At 41.0% G+C, this 14,316-nt stretch overlaps 3 protein-coding genes across 8 annotated transcripts in view; 1 reads left to right on the top strand and 2 right to left on the bottom strand.

Moving 5' to 3' along the window:
- The window catches only part of TMEM116 (transmembrane protein 116), a 233,242-nt gene that overhangs the window by 155,811 nt on the left and 63,115 nt on the right, over window positions 1-14,316 (top strand). The window contains exon 11 of one of the 6 annotated variants that reach the window (XM_061169117.1): window positions 7,594-7,657. The exons of 4 other annotated variants lie outside the window; for them this stretch is intronic. In XM_061169117.1, coding sequence (XP_061025100.1) covers window positions 7,594-7,608 — 15 coding nt within the window. In that variant the 3' untranslated portion in view covers window positions 7,609-7,657. Of the gene's footprint in view, window positions 1-7,177; window positions 7,342-7,593; window positions 7,658-14,316 lie in introns of those variants that run through there. One more of the 6 variants, XM_061169116.1, reaches the window with a different exon arrangement.
- On the bottom strand, window positions 2,267-4,789 carry LOC133075867 (disintegrin and metalloproteinase domain-containing protein 1a-like). The gene has a single exon (XM_061170270.1). The coding sequence runs from the start codon at window positions 4,787-4,789 to the stop codon at window positions 2,267-2,269; it is 2,523 nt and encodes an 840-aa protein (XP_061026253.1).
- Window positions 8,896-14,316, bottom strand: part of MAPKAPK5 (MAPK activated protein kinase 5) — a 43,044-nt gene continuing 37,623 nt past the window's right edge. The window contains exons 11-14 of the mRNA XM_061169122.1: window positions 12,881-13,011; window positions 12,476-12,591; window positions 11,005-11,109; window positions 8,896-9,125 (exon numbers count right to left, since the gene is read on the bottom strand). Coding sequence (XP_061025105.1) covers window positions 9,031-9,125; window positions 11,005-11,109; window positions 12,476-12,591; window positions 12,881-13,011 — 447 coding nt within the window. The 3' untranslated portion in view covers window positions 8,896-9,030. The remainder of the gene's footprint in view (window positions 9,126-11,004; window positions 11,110-12,475; window positions 12,592-12,880; window positions 13,012-14,316) is intronic.

Here is a 14,316-nt window from a genome sequence, read left to right as displayed (position 1 = left end):
TCCTGCCTTTAACCTAGTCTTGTAAACTTGAGGGTCAGTCATAAAGACAGCAACTAAACATTTTAAATAGTCTATACAACTTCCATATTTGCTAAATTTTTGTAAACTTTGTTGTCAAATATTGTGAAATCCTAAATAGGTTTTACTGATTGATTCCCAATTATCTACCTGACTTTTGGTTTTTAAAGAACACCTTTGAGTTAGCTAAGCATATTTACCCCATACCTAAATCATGATTCCCTTCTATTTCTTCAGGTTTTTTTAAAAAAGACTGATGCTTACTAGCTTTTATTATAGTCATCATTAGCATGTGCACTTAGGAAGATTGCCGCTTCTGTTTTCCACTGAAGTGCTTCTCAGCAGAAATCCTCCACATCTTTTTCAGAAGTCTCTAATGACAGGTTTACCCTTGGAGGCCTTCATTTACCCAGTTTCACTCTCGTTCTCAAAGCTCTCAGGTGACTTCCAACTAATAGTGTGCTTTCACCATGAATCTTGACCTTCTGGCGTACAATGTCCTGAGATTTGATTACCAGCAAATCTCGTGGCCTGGAAACTTACATAACTGAAGGCTTGATTTTGGATTTTGCTCTGAAGTTCAGTTTTGTTCCACCAAAAGTAATTAACATAAGCTTCTTGAAAGCAGAGCCTAGGTCTTGTCCTCCTTTTGTTTGCTCTTTTCTGCTCACATAGGATTGGGCAGTTAGAAGAGGGATTCAGCAAATGTACCGTCAGGGACTGATGCTCAGGAATTTCCCCAAGACTCAGAACACTCAACCTGTAGCAACACTGCACCTGAGCAAGGTTTCGGTTGTGCCATGCCTAGGGATTAGCAAGGGCATCCATACAAGTTACCTTCCTATTTAAAGGTTGGCCCTGGTTAAGTCATTCACTTGGTCAACATTTACTGAGCACCTACAGTGATCTGGGCTCTCAGAGCTGAATAGGATACAAACCTGCCACTCCATGATGTCAGGATGTAATCGGGGATAAGACTCTTTCATCGATCATGACTACACAGTGTGGTAGGTTCATGATAGAGATCAACATCCATTTGTAAGGCTTCTGTTTCATTAGAGTCACTGAGGAAGAAGCCACGTTCTGGCCAATTAAGGACATGTCAGTTGTCTTCCTGCTCACTTTTTTTTACTAAAGGAAAAGGCTCACGAGGCAGTGGCGAATGTAGATTCAGTCATACCTGGGGCGGTATGCAGGTTCCACCCCTTACCAGCTCTAGAGCAAAAGTCTTTGGTCTCTGTTTCTTCATGTACAAGATGGAGGTCTCATAGGGTGGATGGGAGGATTAAATTAAGACAACAAATGTAAAGTAGCACAGTGTCTTGCACAGAATGCATAATGTTATATTGTATGTGCTTTGTGCTCTCGTTACAGACAATTGACTACCCTCCAAAGCTCTGTTCCTTTGGACTGTCAGTCAACAATATGTTAACTTAAAAAGGAAATGAGAAATAAATATAATAAGTGAAGTAGAAAAACAGAAAAGAAGGAACAATTAATACTTCCAATTGAACTCCACACTAGGAGTTGTCTCTTGCCTAGGTTGCTCCCCTTCCCCCATGCACCCAGACCCAGGGTGATTGGACCACCCTGGATCAGATGTAGCCCCTTCCAAGAGAGCCCCCAAATAAAGAAGCCTCAAGGACTAGGCTGTATGGAGTCTGAAGTGATGCTTCATCTTAAAATAGCTTTTTATTTATTTTAAATTACCTTTTATTCGTGAATAGCAACTTCTGGGGCAAATTAGATTACTGAACAGATAACATTTTTAAGATAATGTGTTATGAGTGGGATTAATGACCCTGTGATAGTCATAGGTAGAGATAATACTGTGTATCAAACAATATAGATGGAAGATGGTAGGCCCTGAAAAGTAATTTCAGATCAGAAATTGGCCCAAATGAAAGATGATATTGATAGGTATGATTCATGAGAAGAGCTTAAATAAAATTGTTTCATGAAATGGGAAAAAAGCAAAAATATAGAATATTTTATATGAGTTCATATATGAATATATAACCAAATTACTAAAATGAATACTGAAAGCAGGGGCATCTCTGTTCCCATGTTAGTATGTTTCTGTAGACTATATATCCTGGTCAGAGCTACAGGAGCCATCAATTCTCACTTCACCTTTGCTTCTCTGAGCCCCTCTTTCCCACTCAGTGCTTGAGATATTCGATATTTTTGGATTCTTCCACCAATACACTTCTGCCTTTGGTTATCCTTTTCCTTCACCTGCTACCTCTTATGGTGCTGGTTCTCCTGGTGGTGGGGCCTCCGGCGGCGGGGGAGCCTCCAGCGGCAGCGAGGGGGCCTCCTCCGGTGGGGGGCCCTCCTTTTCTTGGTCTTTCTCTTCTGACTCCTTCTCCCGTAGCCCCACTGGTAGAAACTCCGTTAAGAATCCCTCGCTAGTGGTTTCCTCTGAACTGTCCTCCGAGGTACGCCCTAGGGTCTCTACTGACTCCGTTACAACCCTGAGGATAATGCAAAATATTAAAACTAACAACAATATTAAAAGAAATGAAGGGAGTATGAAAATTAGCTTGCCAACATTCCTAAACTCAATGCTATGATGAAAAGAACCGCCACCTACACCTCCACTTTGAATTTCAATTGGTTTGCCAGGTGGACCACTGTCTACACTACCACCATCTCCTGGACCTCTGCAGTCAGGGGGAGCATAGCCAGCCTCACAATGGCAGTGCCTAAAATTGTTGCAAACTCCTTTCCCATTACACATTTCTGCTGGTTTGCAGTCATACTTGAGCACAGCATAATCAGTACAAGAGTAATTTACACAGACTTTGTTTGGAGCACAAAGAGTGCCAGTGTGCACATCTCCATCATCAGGGATATCAGTGGTGTTATAGGCATCCATGCTCCAGCACCAGTCATCTTCATGAGCGACCTGGATCAGTGTATGATTTGGTTTGATTTGTGGTACCTGTCTAACATTTGTACATATAAGTTTCCCACAAAATATATTATCATCTACACACTTCAAATATCTTAACCTAGGTGAGTTGGTAATACCACAGTTTCCAAACCGGTCCCCTTTTCTGTTCATTGAAATGTAACAGTTTTCTGGGGCAGACCTTGCAGAGAACCCATATATATCCATGCATTGATTATCAGGGTTCTTACAGCGACCTCCAGCGCAATAGTGAATTCTATCACACATTGTACCATCTATCTTATAGCTGTCTATGGGGCATTCTCCAGAGGAACCATCACAATACTCTGGGAGGTCACACTCCCCCAAAGCAGGACGGCACATGAATCCCTTATATTTCAGTTGGCATTTAACACAGCAGAGTCCATCACTACACTCTGCATTCTCCTTCAGCCTACATGTTTGGTCACAGCATGGGTGATCGTCACAGTCAGAACCACAGTCACACTGCTCATCCTCTTCTACAACACCATTTCCACAGCGAGAGTCCCTCCGTAAGCGGCCTTTGGGCCCAGGCTTGTTAAATAGGCAGGCCCCTTTGTGTTCCCAGAGGAACTGGTAGAAGAAGTCAGAGCTGCAGTTGCTGAAGCCACTTTCTTTAGTGATATTTTCACGCATGAGGCCAAAGGGTTTATCTTTACAAACGCAGGCCGAATGGTCATGCGGAATACCCAAGTTGTGCCCGAGCTCATGGACCATGAGCGCCGCAAACAGGAGGACATCCTCATGGTGGAAGGATTCAACGGCTGCTGCAAAATCACTTGAACAGGCACCACTGAGAAATGCCTGCCCCGTATCCTCTTTAGGATGGTGTCCAACGATCATGTGGGCAACATCATGCTTCACACGATGGAAGAGCCTCTCCTGTCTCCAGCTATTGAAATTCCTGAGTGCAACTTGCAGGTCCACTGGGACCTCTATGAGGTCCCCCTCGGTCCAAATCTCCATTCCAGCCAGCACCACCTCTGTGTTTATTCCCCTAGTGAAGCTGTTGGCCAGAGCAATGATGTCCATTACTCTCTGGACTGTCTCATTGACGTCACTGCCCCACATTTGGAACCGCTGGTTGTCGACCACGACAAACATCTCCACGTACTTGGTGTGTGACCACAAGTAGGATGGCGCCTGCCGACTGCGAGGCTTGCTGCTCTCTTGTTGCCGGCTGGTGAATGCCACTTGGCTGTCATTGGAAGTGACACTACAGGAGACTGGAGCTTCATGGGCCATGGTGTACAACACATGTTCAAACCGTTTTGAAGAGTGAATGGGCTCAATGCCATAGGATTTTTCCTCCTTAATCAGGACGCCCCTGAGGCCTGAACAGGTGTTGACAGAAACAAAAGAACCTGGGACTCCTTCTATGTAGCCTTCATAATGACAGTCATGTGAGATGAAAGGCATTTCTTGCCCCAGGATGCCACTGTGGTAGCTGAAGACTGGAAAGTTATTCACAAAATAGTCTCTCTTCACCTTCAGGTGAATCAGCTGCTTCTGGCCCTGCATAAATAGCACATAGGAGAGCTTTTCCACTTGATCTTCCCTTCCTTCCACTGTCAGACTCTTGGGGGTGACTATTTCATAGGAAGAGTAATATACTGATCCCAGGTCACAGTACAAGCTTGGCAGAGAAATCACCAACAGCAACACAATCCTCAAACTGAAACATGAAGATCCTGGCACTGGCCCCAGCCTCAAGTCCCTCTTCTGCTGAGCCCAAGTCTGAAACTTTATCTTACCCTCCTTCAAGGCCACTTGGTTTTTCCGTAGAGAAGGCAGTATAGAGGCAGAGTGTGTCACAGATGCTGCCACTGACATGGCCCTAGTAAATCAGTTGATGATGCAGGGCCTATGTCCAGCAGCAGCAGATTTCCCTGACACGCAGACCCTCTGTCACAGGTATTCACTTCAGATCTATGCTGGCTCCCTTATGGTTGGGTACTGCCCAACTGTGAGTCTTACAGACCTTGGGGCTGTGTTTCTGTTCTTGCTTTTCTCTCTTGGCCTTCAGTGGTTTCCTTACTATATGACTTCCTTCCAACAGCAATGGTTTTAATGCTCCTTGGCTAAGTTCCCTTTACGCTTACAGAGAGATATACCAAGTAGAAGGCCTGTAATGATTCAGCCAGGACTGTTACTCAGGTAAATTATCCTTATCCTCAGCCCAGGGCCACACTACTCCTGATATCCGTTAATCTGCGCATTCTTTGAAACCCAACATTCTGGCAGGAGGTCAGGGGGGAGGGGATGGGGATTCTTCGGGGATCTCAGAGCAGGACAAAGTTCTCTGTTGCCCATTACCTCTTTTCCTCATTTCTGTAGTATTGAGGGTACTGTTTTTCAGTCCAGCCCTCCTTTGTCAGGGTCTGGTTTTTCTCCTTTAATTCAAGAAAACTTGTATGTGGATGCACAAATTCTCCCTCATTAATTTTTGTTCATAAAAGATGATTTTAGACACTTTGTGTCTGCATATAAACATAATTTTCCTCTAATAAGTTTTCCTAATGCACAAACATACTAAGTGTTAAATGAAAGGAGTTCAGTTTCACTATGGAGACTTACAAGTGACCAAGATCAAAGTTCAATTCCTCCCAACATAAAAACAAAGTCTGGAATAAAACTAAACTCTGATTAACCAGGTATCTAGTTACCATTTCATCAAGAAAATAAAAATGGACTGTAGAAGAACTTTTTAAAGACTTCTTTGCTTTTGTAACTAAAATTGAACTGTAATGCCTATGGAAGTCCTTGGATTTGATTTTGATGTTGATCTCCTGGTGTATTTAGCAGTATAAATTTAAAAGGAAAAAAGCCCTATTTAACCACATTCCTTGCCCAGTTATTCTCCTTTGCATCCTAAGATGAACTAGAGTAAGACTCTACATCTTTTATCTTGCATAAAAGTAATTTTATATTAAGTCAAATATCTACAATATAAAACCTTCAAAATAAGGGTTATGGCTATAAGTACCACACAAAAATGGAGAAATGCCCTATATAATTAAAAAAAGAATGGAATAATACTACAAGATCTCAGATATAAGCATGAGAGTAGATCAACTCATTATCCCCAATTAATATTTAATTCCTAATACAGATGAAAAAATTAATCATCTGCATCTAGCAAGAAAATTAATACCATCATATCACAAACACATTAAAAAATTTACAGCAAAAATAGTGAAATGATTTCCAGCTGGATTTCTTTTCTCCTTGTGTTCTGTATAAGAGGAAAGCCTCTTAAAATTATGTAACTTGGAAATTATCACAGATTTAAGATGTTCCCCTGTGTCTTAACCAAACAGGCAGGGAAAATTTAAGTCATTCTGTGGGACAAAAAAATCAATAATGAAAGACCACTTCTACTTTTTTAAATAAATAAAAATATAATTAAAATCAAATATCCAATTTTCCAGTTCTCAAATTGAGACACATTTTCTTCAATAAATACACATGCACGCAAGCATTCACACACAAGATCTGATTTAAATCATTTGACTTCTACTTCAACCAATAATTCCTTCAACTTGTTCTATCTCAAATGAATACAAAAACAAAACTCTTTTTAAAAAGCAGTTCCTCCTATCTATGTTTCAGACAATAAATTTCTGACAGGTGTTCTCCTATAGCTCATACAATACATTAGCCAGAAAAATACAAAAGTTGTTTCGCATCAAGCAGATTAATAACTATGGTAAAGTCTAAAGGTATTTGAGTGATAAGTAATGGTTTTATAGTAAGCAAAGGGTTAGCAAATCATGTAGGAAAACTGAAGACTCTAACCTCTTGCCTATGAGAACTGTTTTTACAGTGTGAACTTTCTGCATTAGACAGACAGGCCAAAAGAGACAAGGATGATTTTGTTTCACTTCCAGTACATGCGAATGTTTTATTAGTAAACCTGACTGGTAAAGTTAAAGCAGAATTTGCTACTGGCCTACAAACAAATTCCATAAACAAAACTCTACTTTAAAGACCAAACAGTGCTGTCTTTTGGAAGCTGTTGTTTTGTCAAGGAGCTCTCTGTAGGATAGGACCCACTTTTGAGTTACAACAGCTAGAGCATCCTCCAGGGTATTCACAGACTTTCAGCATGGACCTGTCTGGACACAGCACTCATTTTTGCGGCCAGTTTAATTCAGACTAAAGAAACATGGGCAACTGCTGCTCAGAGTAAAAGGAAGAATCTTTTGGATACCCTTTTAGATCATGCCTAAAATTCACCACACAGTGAAGGAAATCATCTTGAGCCTCTAGAAGACACCCAGATAACAAATTTGAGAAGTTAATGGTAGACTGGGCGTGCTAGAAGTTTCCTCTGAAGAAAAAGAAGAGTAACAAAGTTAATTACTGCCTTCCTCTCCCAAGCGAACACTGAACCTCTGCCCTAAGATAAGAAAAATAACAGGTATTCAGTTGTTCCAGAAACAAGTGCAGAGTTTTTCCTGATTGTAAGAAGTGATTTTGATTTGTAAGACTGCATTTCACTGAAAAACAGAATAATTCAACCCTTAATTCAACTCTCAGCTAAGTTTTCTGGTCAGTAAATAAGAAAACATTTTGTTTTTCTCTGCTGCCTGTTAGATTTTGCCATGTTTAAAAGTATTGAATTCTCCTTACAGGGTATCCATTTGTAGCAGTTATCAATCACTGAAGATTAGTGGGCCTTACCTCAAAAAATGCCTTGAATTTAAAACTCTCCAAAGTAAAAGGGAACCAATGTGTAAGGTAATTTCTAAGAGATACTTAATGTTTTTATCATATATTCCTACAGTCATTCACATACATATGGGACATACTAACCAAATGTCACCCTGAAGACATACTCAGCAAAGTGGAGGAGTTAGAAAATAAGTGAGCTCTGTGGGGTTGACTTTGATTGAAGAGAATCTGATGGGATGAAACTGAATAACTGAGCCTACTGATCCTTTTCTTCTCCTCTGTGAATTGGAGTTGGCCTATTAGCTCTCCCATTTACCAACACAGAACCACCAATCAAGAACTGCTAAAAAAATAAATAAAAATGGTTTGTTATGGAAGCCCATATGTACAACAGCAAAGTAGAAAAGCACCCAGCCTTGTTTTCTATTCAAGTATCTGATCTCTGGGCCAGAACCATACTTCCTGAAAATGAAGGGTGCTAAATAAAATACATGCAGCCCAGGGGATGCCACCATGAAACCCAGGCAGAAACGTTAGAGAAAAAGTAAGTAGCTTTAAGAGAAAAAACTTGGACCATCTTTAGATGCTAACCAAATAGTCCAGTTTTTATGATATGTAACTTTCTCAGAAAAATCATCCCATAAAAGGGGCCAGAAGAACAGGGAAAGGAGATAAGAAGCAGTGGAGCTGGTGAGGGCTGCAGGAAAGGGAGAGGACAAAGTAGAATCTCAAAGGAGGTGGGAGGGCTGAAGCTCTGGTTAAACATGAAAAGAATAAACTCAATAGAGAATCCCATTAGATTTAAGAAATGCACCAATACCTTTTAAAAAAATATGACAAAAAAGAAATGTTACCACTCTTCTCTAGGGAATTAGGGATAAGAGAAATGAGGGCTCAACTCCCTGCCTCTTCCATCATGGGAGGTGGCACCCTGTAACAGGCAGTCTGCAACATGGATCCACAAAAATTTCTTGGCATCAGAGCTAATCCACTGACTGATAGTGCAGAAAGTAAATACACAGGGCAATTGAAACCAGATTCCACAGTACTCGATTCAACTGTTTACTAAGCAGAAAGGTCAGTATAGTTGGTCCTTTGCCTACCACTGGGAAATGGTTTTTGTATACTTTATTACAAATAAAACAATCTTGCTTGACAATACCATCTGTCAGCTTTACCACATATGACTAAACAATCCTAAAGTAATAATATATTAGGAACTGAGCTTTTCTTAAAAACAAATGAACTATACTATGAGTAAATCCTGTATCTAAATTTATACAGCATCTTTAAGCAATGTGGAAATGAAATTATGATTTATTAATTTACATACAAATTACTTTATACATTAATGAATAAATTTTCAACTTGTTAAAAAACAGAGTCTGAAGCTGTCATTATTGGGATTCGTGGGATGTGGTTTGCTCTTCTATCACTTGCTTCACAATTTCTGCCAGTTTTAGTCGATCTACTTTATCTGTGAATCCACGACCTGAAACCCAAAAAAGAAAAAGGTCAGTCTCCAAACCGTTTGGGAGGTGATAAGATTCTTGACAGGGACCCAATAAGGTACATCTCACCAGTGTCAAATTCACCCTCACCATGGAGGAACCATCACCAACACTGATCAAAAGCAGTTCAAATCCCCCATTTTTCAAGTAGAACTGAGCAGCTTATTAACCTGACTGTAAAAATCCAATGTTCAGTACAACAGCACAGCAAGAAACCACAAAGAGGGAGAAGTTCTTTGTAATATGTATGTCTACAACAGAACTCATATCCAGACTATATAAAGAACTCCTACACATCTATAAGAGTGATATAACTCAATAGAAAAATGGGCAAAAGAATAGGCACCTAACAAAATCTAAATGGCCAATAAACATTAAAACGTGCTTAAGCTCATAGTCATCAGGGAAAGGCAAAGTAAAACGACACGCAATACCAGAAGTACTTATTAATCAGAATGACTAAAATGAAAAAGACAATAGCAAGTGTTGGTGTGGATATAGAATAACTAGAACCCTCAAACACTGCTAGTGGAAGTGTAAATTGGTACAACCACTTTGGAAAACTGGTGGCAGTACCTACTGAAGCCAAACAGATGAATATCCCCATGAACCAGCAACTCCAATCCTAGATACATAAGAGAAATGAGTTCATTAAAATATTCATAAAAGATGTACACAAGAGTGTTCATAGCAGTGCTTTCCTTAATTACCAAAACCTGGAAACAACCCATATGTCCATTCAAGAGTAGAATGGATAAATATAAATACAAAAAATATATATGTGTCTATATATGGAGAAAAATATATTATATATAGAGAGAATATATATATATTTACATACATATATATGAGAATGAATTGCTGCTACACACAACAATATGGTTGAATCTCACAAATATAATCTTGACTAAAAGAAGCCAGACACAAAAGAACATAGACTTCTCTGACTCCATTTACATAAAATATAAAACCAGGCAAAACTAATATATACTGCTAGAAACTGGGATCATAATTACCCTTGTGAGGAGGGAGGTAGCAGTTAAAAGAGGGCACATGCTCCACTACATGTTCTAGGTGCTTGTTACACAGGAGTGTTCACTTTGTGAAAATTCATCGGACGCGCATACCTCAAATGTGATCACTTTTCTGTATTGATATTTCAAAATCTTAAAAAAAAAAAAAAAAAAAAAAAATCCTAGGGAAGCTAATCTCCTCCAAGTATGGGAATAGCCAGGCTAGCACTTTGGATTTCTCATGTCCAAGAATCAAGCTAGGCAATGAGCTTGCTCCCTTCCCTGAGCATCCTAGACCTTAAGTCTAGTTTAGTCTGCTAAAGTAGAAAGACAATACAAAAGCAGCTCAAAAAACACACCTGTACCTTGTTTGCCTGTGGGGAAGAAAATTCAATAAGCGGCAGATTTGGCACTCTCTACTCTTCAGTGAAACAGGTCTTCTCTAAGCTAAGCAGATCAGCAGGGCAGACTCTGTGGTACTTTGCCCTCTGTCTCCCCTTCAGAGTATACTGCTCCTTAATGACCCAGTGAACAGCTCAGGTATCTGGAAGGAGTTCTGAGATCTGACTGTTTTTTTGCCCAAGTGGTATGTGACGGGGGCTCTGCAGCAATGAATCTGTGACACATAATTCATCTGAACTCTGGAAAATAAGCGAAAGGGCCAGATGTCCAGATACGCCTGGGCAGTTACTGTAGGGCTAACCCCCTGTCCAACAGTATTCCACTCACTCGCCAGCCCTACTTTACTTGAAAACAGTCCCAGCTCAGCCCCCAGAGATCCTACATATTCTAAACACAATTACTTCTCTGCATTCCTGGGGAAAGGCATAATAATTAAGGCTCCTACCATTCCAGCTGAAGCTTTGCAGAGTATCTCTTAGGAGTTTGCATTCCCGGTTATACTTCCAAGCTTCCTGAACTACTTCATTCAGCTTTTCATCTTCATTCTCTCCTATTGATAAAGATGAAGAAGAAGTTGCATTTTCCTGCGGCATCATGGGAATTTAGTGTCAGAGATGGAAGGACATGATGTCCAACTTATTGAGAAGTGATGATTAAAGGTGCAAGCTTTACCAGACTATCATTACTTCTAGTCCTTACATTACATGTAGACCAGGGGTCCCAACCACCGGGCCGCACAGCAGGAGGTGAGCGGTGGGCAAGCGAGGGAAGCTTCATCTGTATTTACAGCCACTCCCCATCGCTCACATTACCACCTGAGCTCTGCCTCCTGTCAGCATTATGGTGAGTTGTATAATTATTTCATTATATATTACAATGTAATAATAATAGAAATAAAGTGCACAATAAACGTAATGCACTTGAATCATCTTGAAACCATCCCCCCCCACCCCCGCCCCCAGTCCATGGAAAAACTGTCTTCCACGAAACCAGTCCCTGGTGCGAAAAAGGTTGGGGACCACTGATGTAGACCGCTTCTGGTTTCTCAACTCTTCCTGCTCTGACCACCTCACACAAATTCCCTGATGCCCCCAGAGTCTTAGCACTGGGGGATGGGAAATAGGCATCCCATAGGATGTCAGACTATTGCTGAGCAAAAGCACCTGGTTAACTTAAGAGACCATGAGAGGGAGGGAGAATAAGGCTGAGTGGGCTACCTTCTTTCTCCTAAGCTCATTTCTGACTTTGGAAGGCTACCTGAGGCACACTAGTGAGTTCCCTTAAAACCCAAGGAATCTAGGAAGACTGGTCAACTCAACAGTTTCCTGGCCTACTACTTGAAGCATCTCATTCATCTGCTGAGAAAAGCCCATCATACCCCATTAGGTGGAAGGAGAACATACTGAAAGAGAGCTCTCACCTGAAAGGACTTGTGTTTAAGTCCCACCCTGCCCATGATACAAGTAGCAGCCAGGGCCACTTCTGAACTTGGGAGATCGTCTCTTTATATTCACAAGTTAATGACAGCCTTGTACTCTAAGGGCTCTGGATATGGTGTTTCCCAACCTTCCTGACCTTCCCAACCTAATCCTGACCCTGTTCACGTTTTCCATTTTCCATCCTCTGTCCTGTAATCTCATTAACAAACTAAGAAAATACAAAATTACGTGCTGTGTCTGACACTGGCAATTAAACCAAAACTAGAAAATTTACAGGAAACCAAAGGTGGGGCAGAGCCTCACATTTCTGAGTTCCCACCGTCCATTCTTTTCAGTGGGCACAGACTATATAATGTACTTATTTTCTTATAACACAAAGATGAAACAGACAACTTCAAATTAAACCACTCCATTAGTCATGTGCATGTGCACACACACAGACACGCACAGAGCATTCATAAATGGTGTGACCTTTACCAGCCTGGGGGAGAATACACTGAGCAATCACATCTCGGAGCTTTTCCAAGGCAACATTCGAATCCTCGGCTCCATTCTCACGGTCGTGGATATAAACACCATCCTTTGGCTTGGTGCTTTAGAAGTTTGGGAGAGAGGTAATAACAAGGTGAGACCCCAAAACCCAACTCTTAACAGATGTTAACGCTAAACATAAGGAACAGATTTTTCAGATAAATAATTAACTATAGTTAATTATTTACTATACTATAGTTGGAGTATCTCCAACTTCTGATGCTATTTAAAGAACATATCCTTTCCACCCTCTTAAGAGACAAAAAAGGGCAGACCCCTGGCTGACCTTTCAGAACCCTGTACTCAACCACACCAGCCATGAGGGAGAATTCAAGAAATAAGCTCAGTTACCCGAGTAATTTCCTCTTCCTTAGAATGGGGTTGTTCACAGAGTGCAGGGGTTTGAGGCTGACTTTCAGGTCCTGGATTCGCATGTTGGCCAACTGTTCCGCATGGGCCTGTTGGATGCCTGCAACCACCGCCTGAATGCAAACACTGTCATCAGTTTTTCACATTCATTTCTGGGCACCTAAAAAGCCAATCTAAGACAGTGGGAAGGAGAATCTCAAAGAACTAAGAAAGCAATTTCATTCTTATGCTGGCAGTATACAAATTTTGATAAGGCAGAGGACTCTTCCCCATGGGTCAGCAGGGCCCAGGGAATACCAGGCCAACAGCTAGCCCTTCTTTCCTGTGGGCGGACAGAAATGCAAGTAAGAAATACTAACAAGGCTCATGCTCACAGTCACTGGCAAGGGCAAGTGTAAAGAGAGTCATACATGTACATCAGGGGAAAAGCTAGCAGGCTGCTACCTGAGAAGCCTCCCTGACTGGCATTTACTCACTGCCCCCATGGTGTAGACAGTCACGTTAGCCCTGATGGCTCAGAACCCCAAGCATTTCACCTGGTGAGCATAGTAGACCCTCACAAACTGATCTATAAGCCAGTCAATTAATTTACAATGAGAAATAACTGTCATAAGGTCTAGCACTCTTCAAGTCTGTCTTTATGACCAGTGCGTTCTCTCACTATGGGCAGACCAATAAGGGAAGGCAAATAATCAGAAAAAGCTTTGTAAGAATGAGACGATCCCACTTTTGGATTTAAAAAAAAAGACAAACTCTGTGAGTGTGTGTATGTCTCCCCAGAAGAAGTTCAGGAAGAATACATCAAGCCATAGGTCACCTCACCTCTGAGGGGTGAGACTGAGGCAGGGTAATGAAAGGGAACTTTTGCTTTTTATTTTAGATACCTCTGTGTTGTTTGAATTTCAACAACAAAATTTGACAATTTACAAAAATAGTTCCTTGGTAAGCATGCCATTAGATCAGGAAGAGTTTGAACTCATTTAAGAGAACTATACAAACTGGCCCTGGCTACACGCCCCCAGACCCTTGAATCTATTTCCTTCTTATCCGTGATAGCCCAACCAAAAAGATGGGAACACCTCAAGGTTGTGAGCTTAGGCTCCATCTCTTAGGCACAGCTTCGATGGACACTATTCAGCTTCTGCATATGTGGACATTTTTTCTATACTTCCAAAGTTGACCAGCCTGCATCCTGACCACATCATTTCTTTAAAAATGGGAATACACTGTCACATTGCAGTTCCATCTTATAGGCCCAGGAGCTACTCTTCCTCATTAAGAAGATTATGCATATCCATACTTGGCTTCATTATACACTAATCTTGAAGTAACTCCAGAAGGCAATCTTATTTCTTCATTTCAAGATCTTGAGGAAAGCCACACTGTAACACTCAATTGCTGACAACCAGAGGGTATAA

This window comes from Eubalaena glacialis, chromosome 15 (assembly GCF_028564815.1).
Source record: "Eubalaena glacialis isolate mEubGla1 chromosome 15, mEubGla1.1.hap2.+ XY, whole genome shotgun sequence".
Lineage (NCBI taxonomy): Eukaryota > Metazoa > Chordata > Mammalia > Artiodactyla > Balaenidae > Eubalaena > Eubalaena glacialis.
Note: the sequence above shows the minus strand (reverse complement) of the source record. Positions and strands in the feature narration are given on the sequence as shown.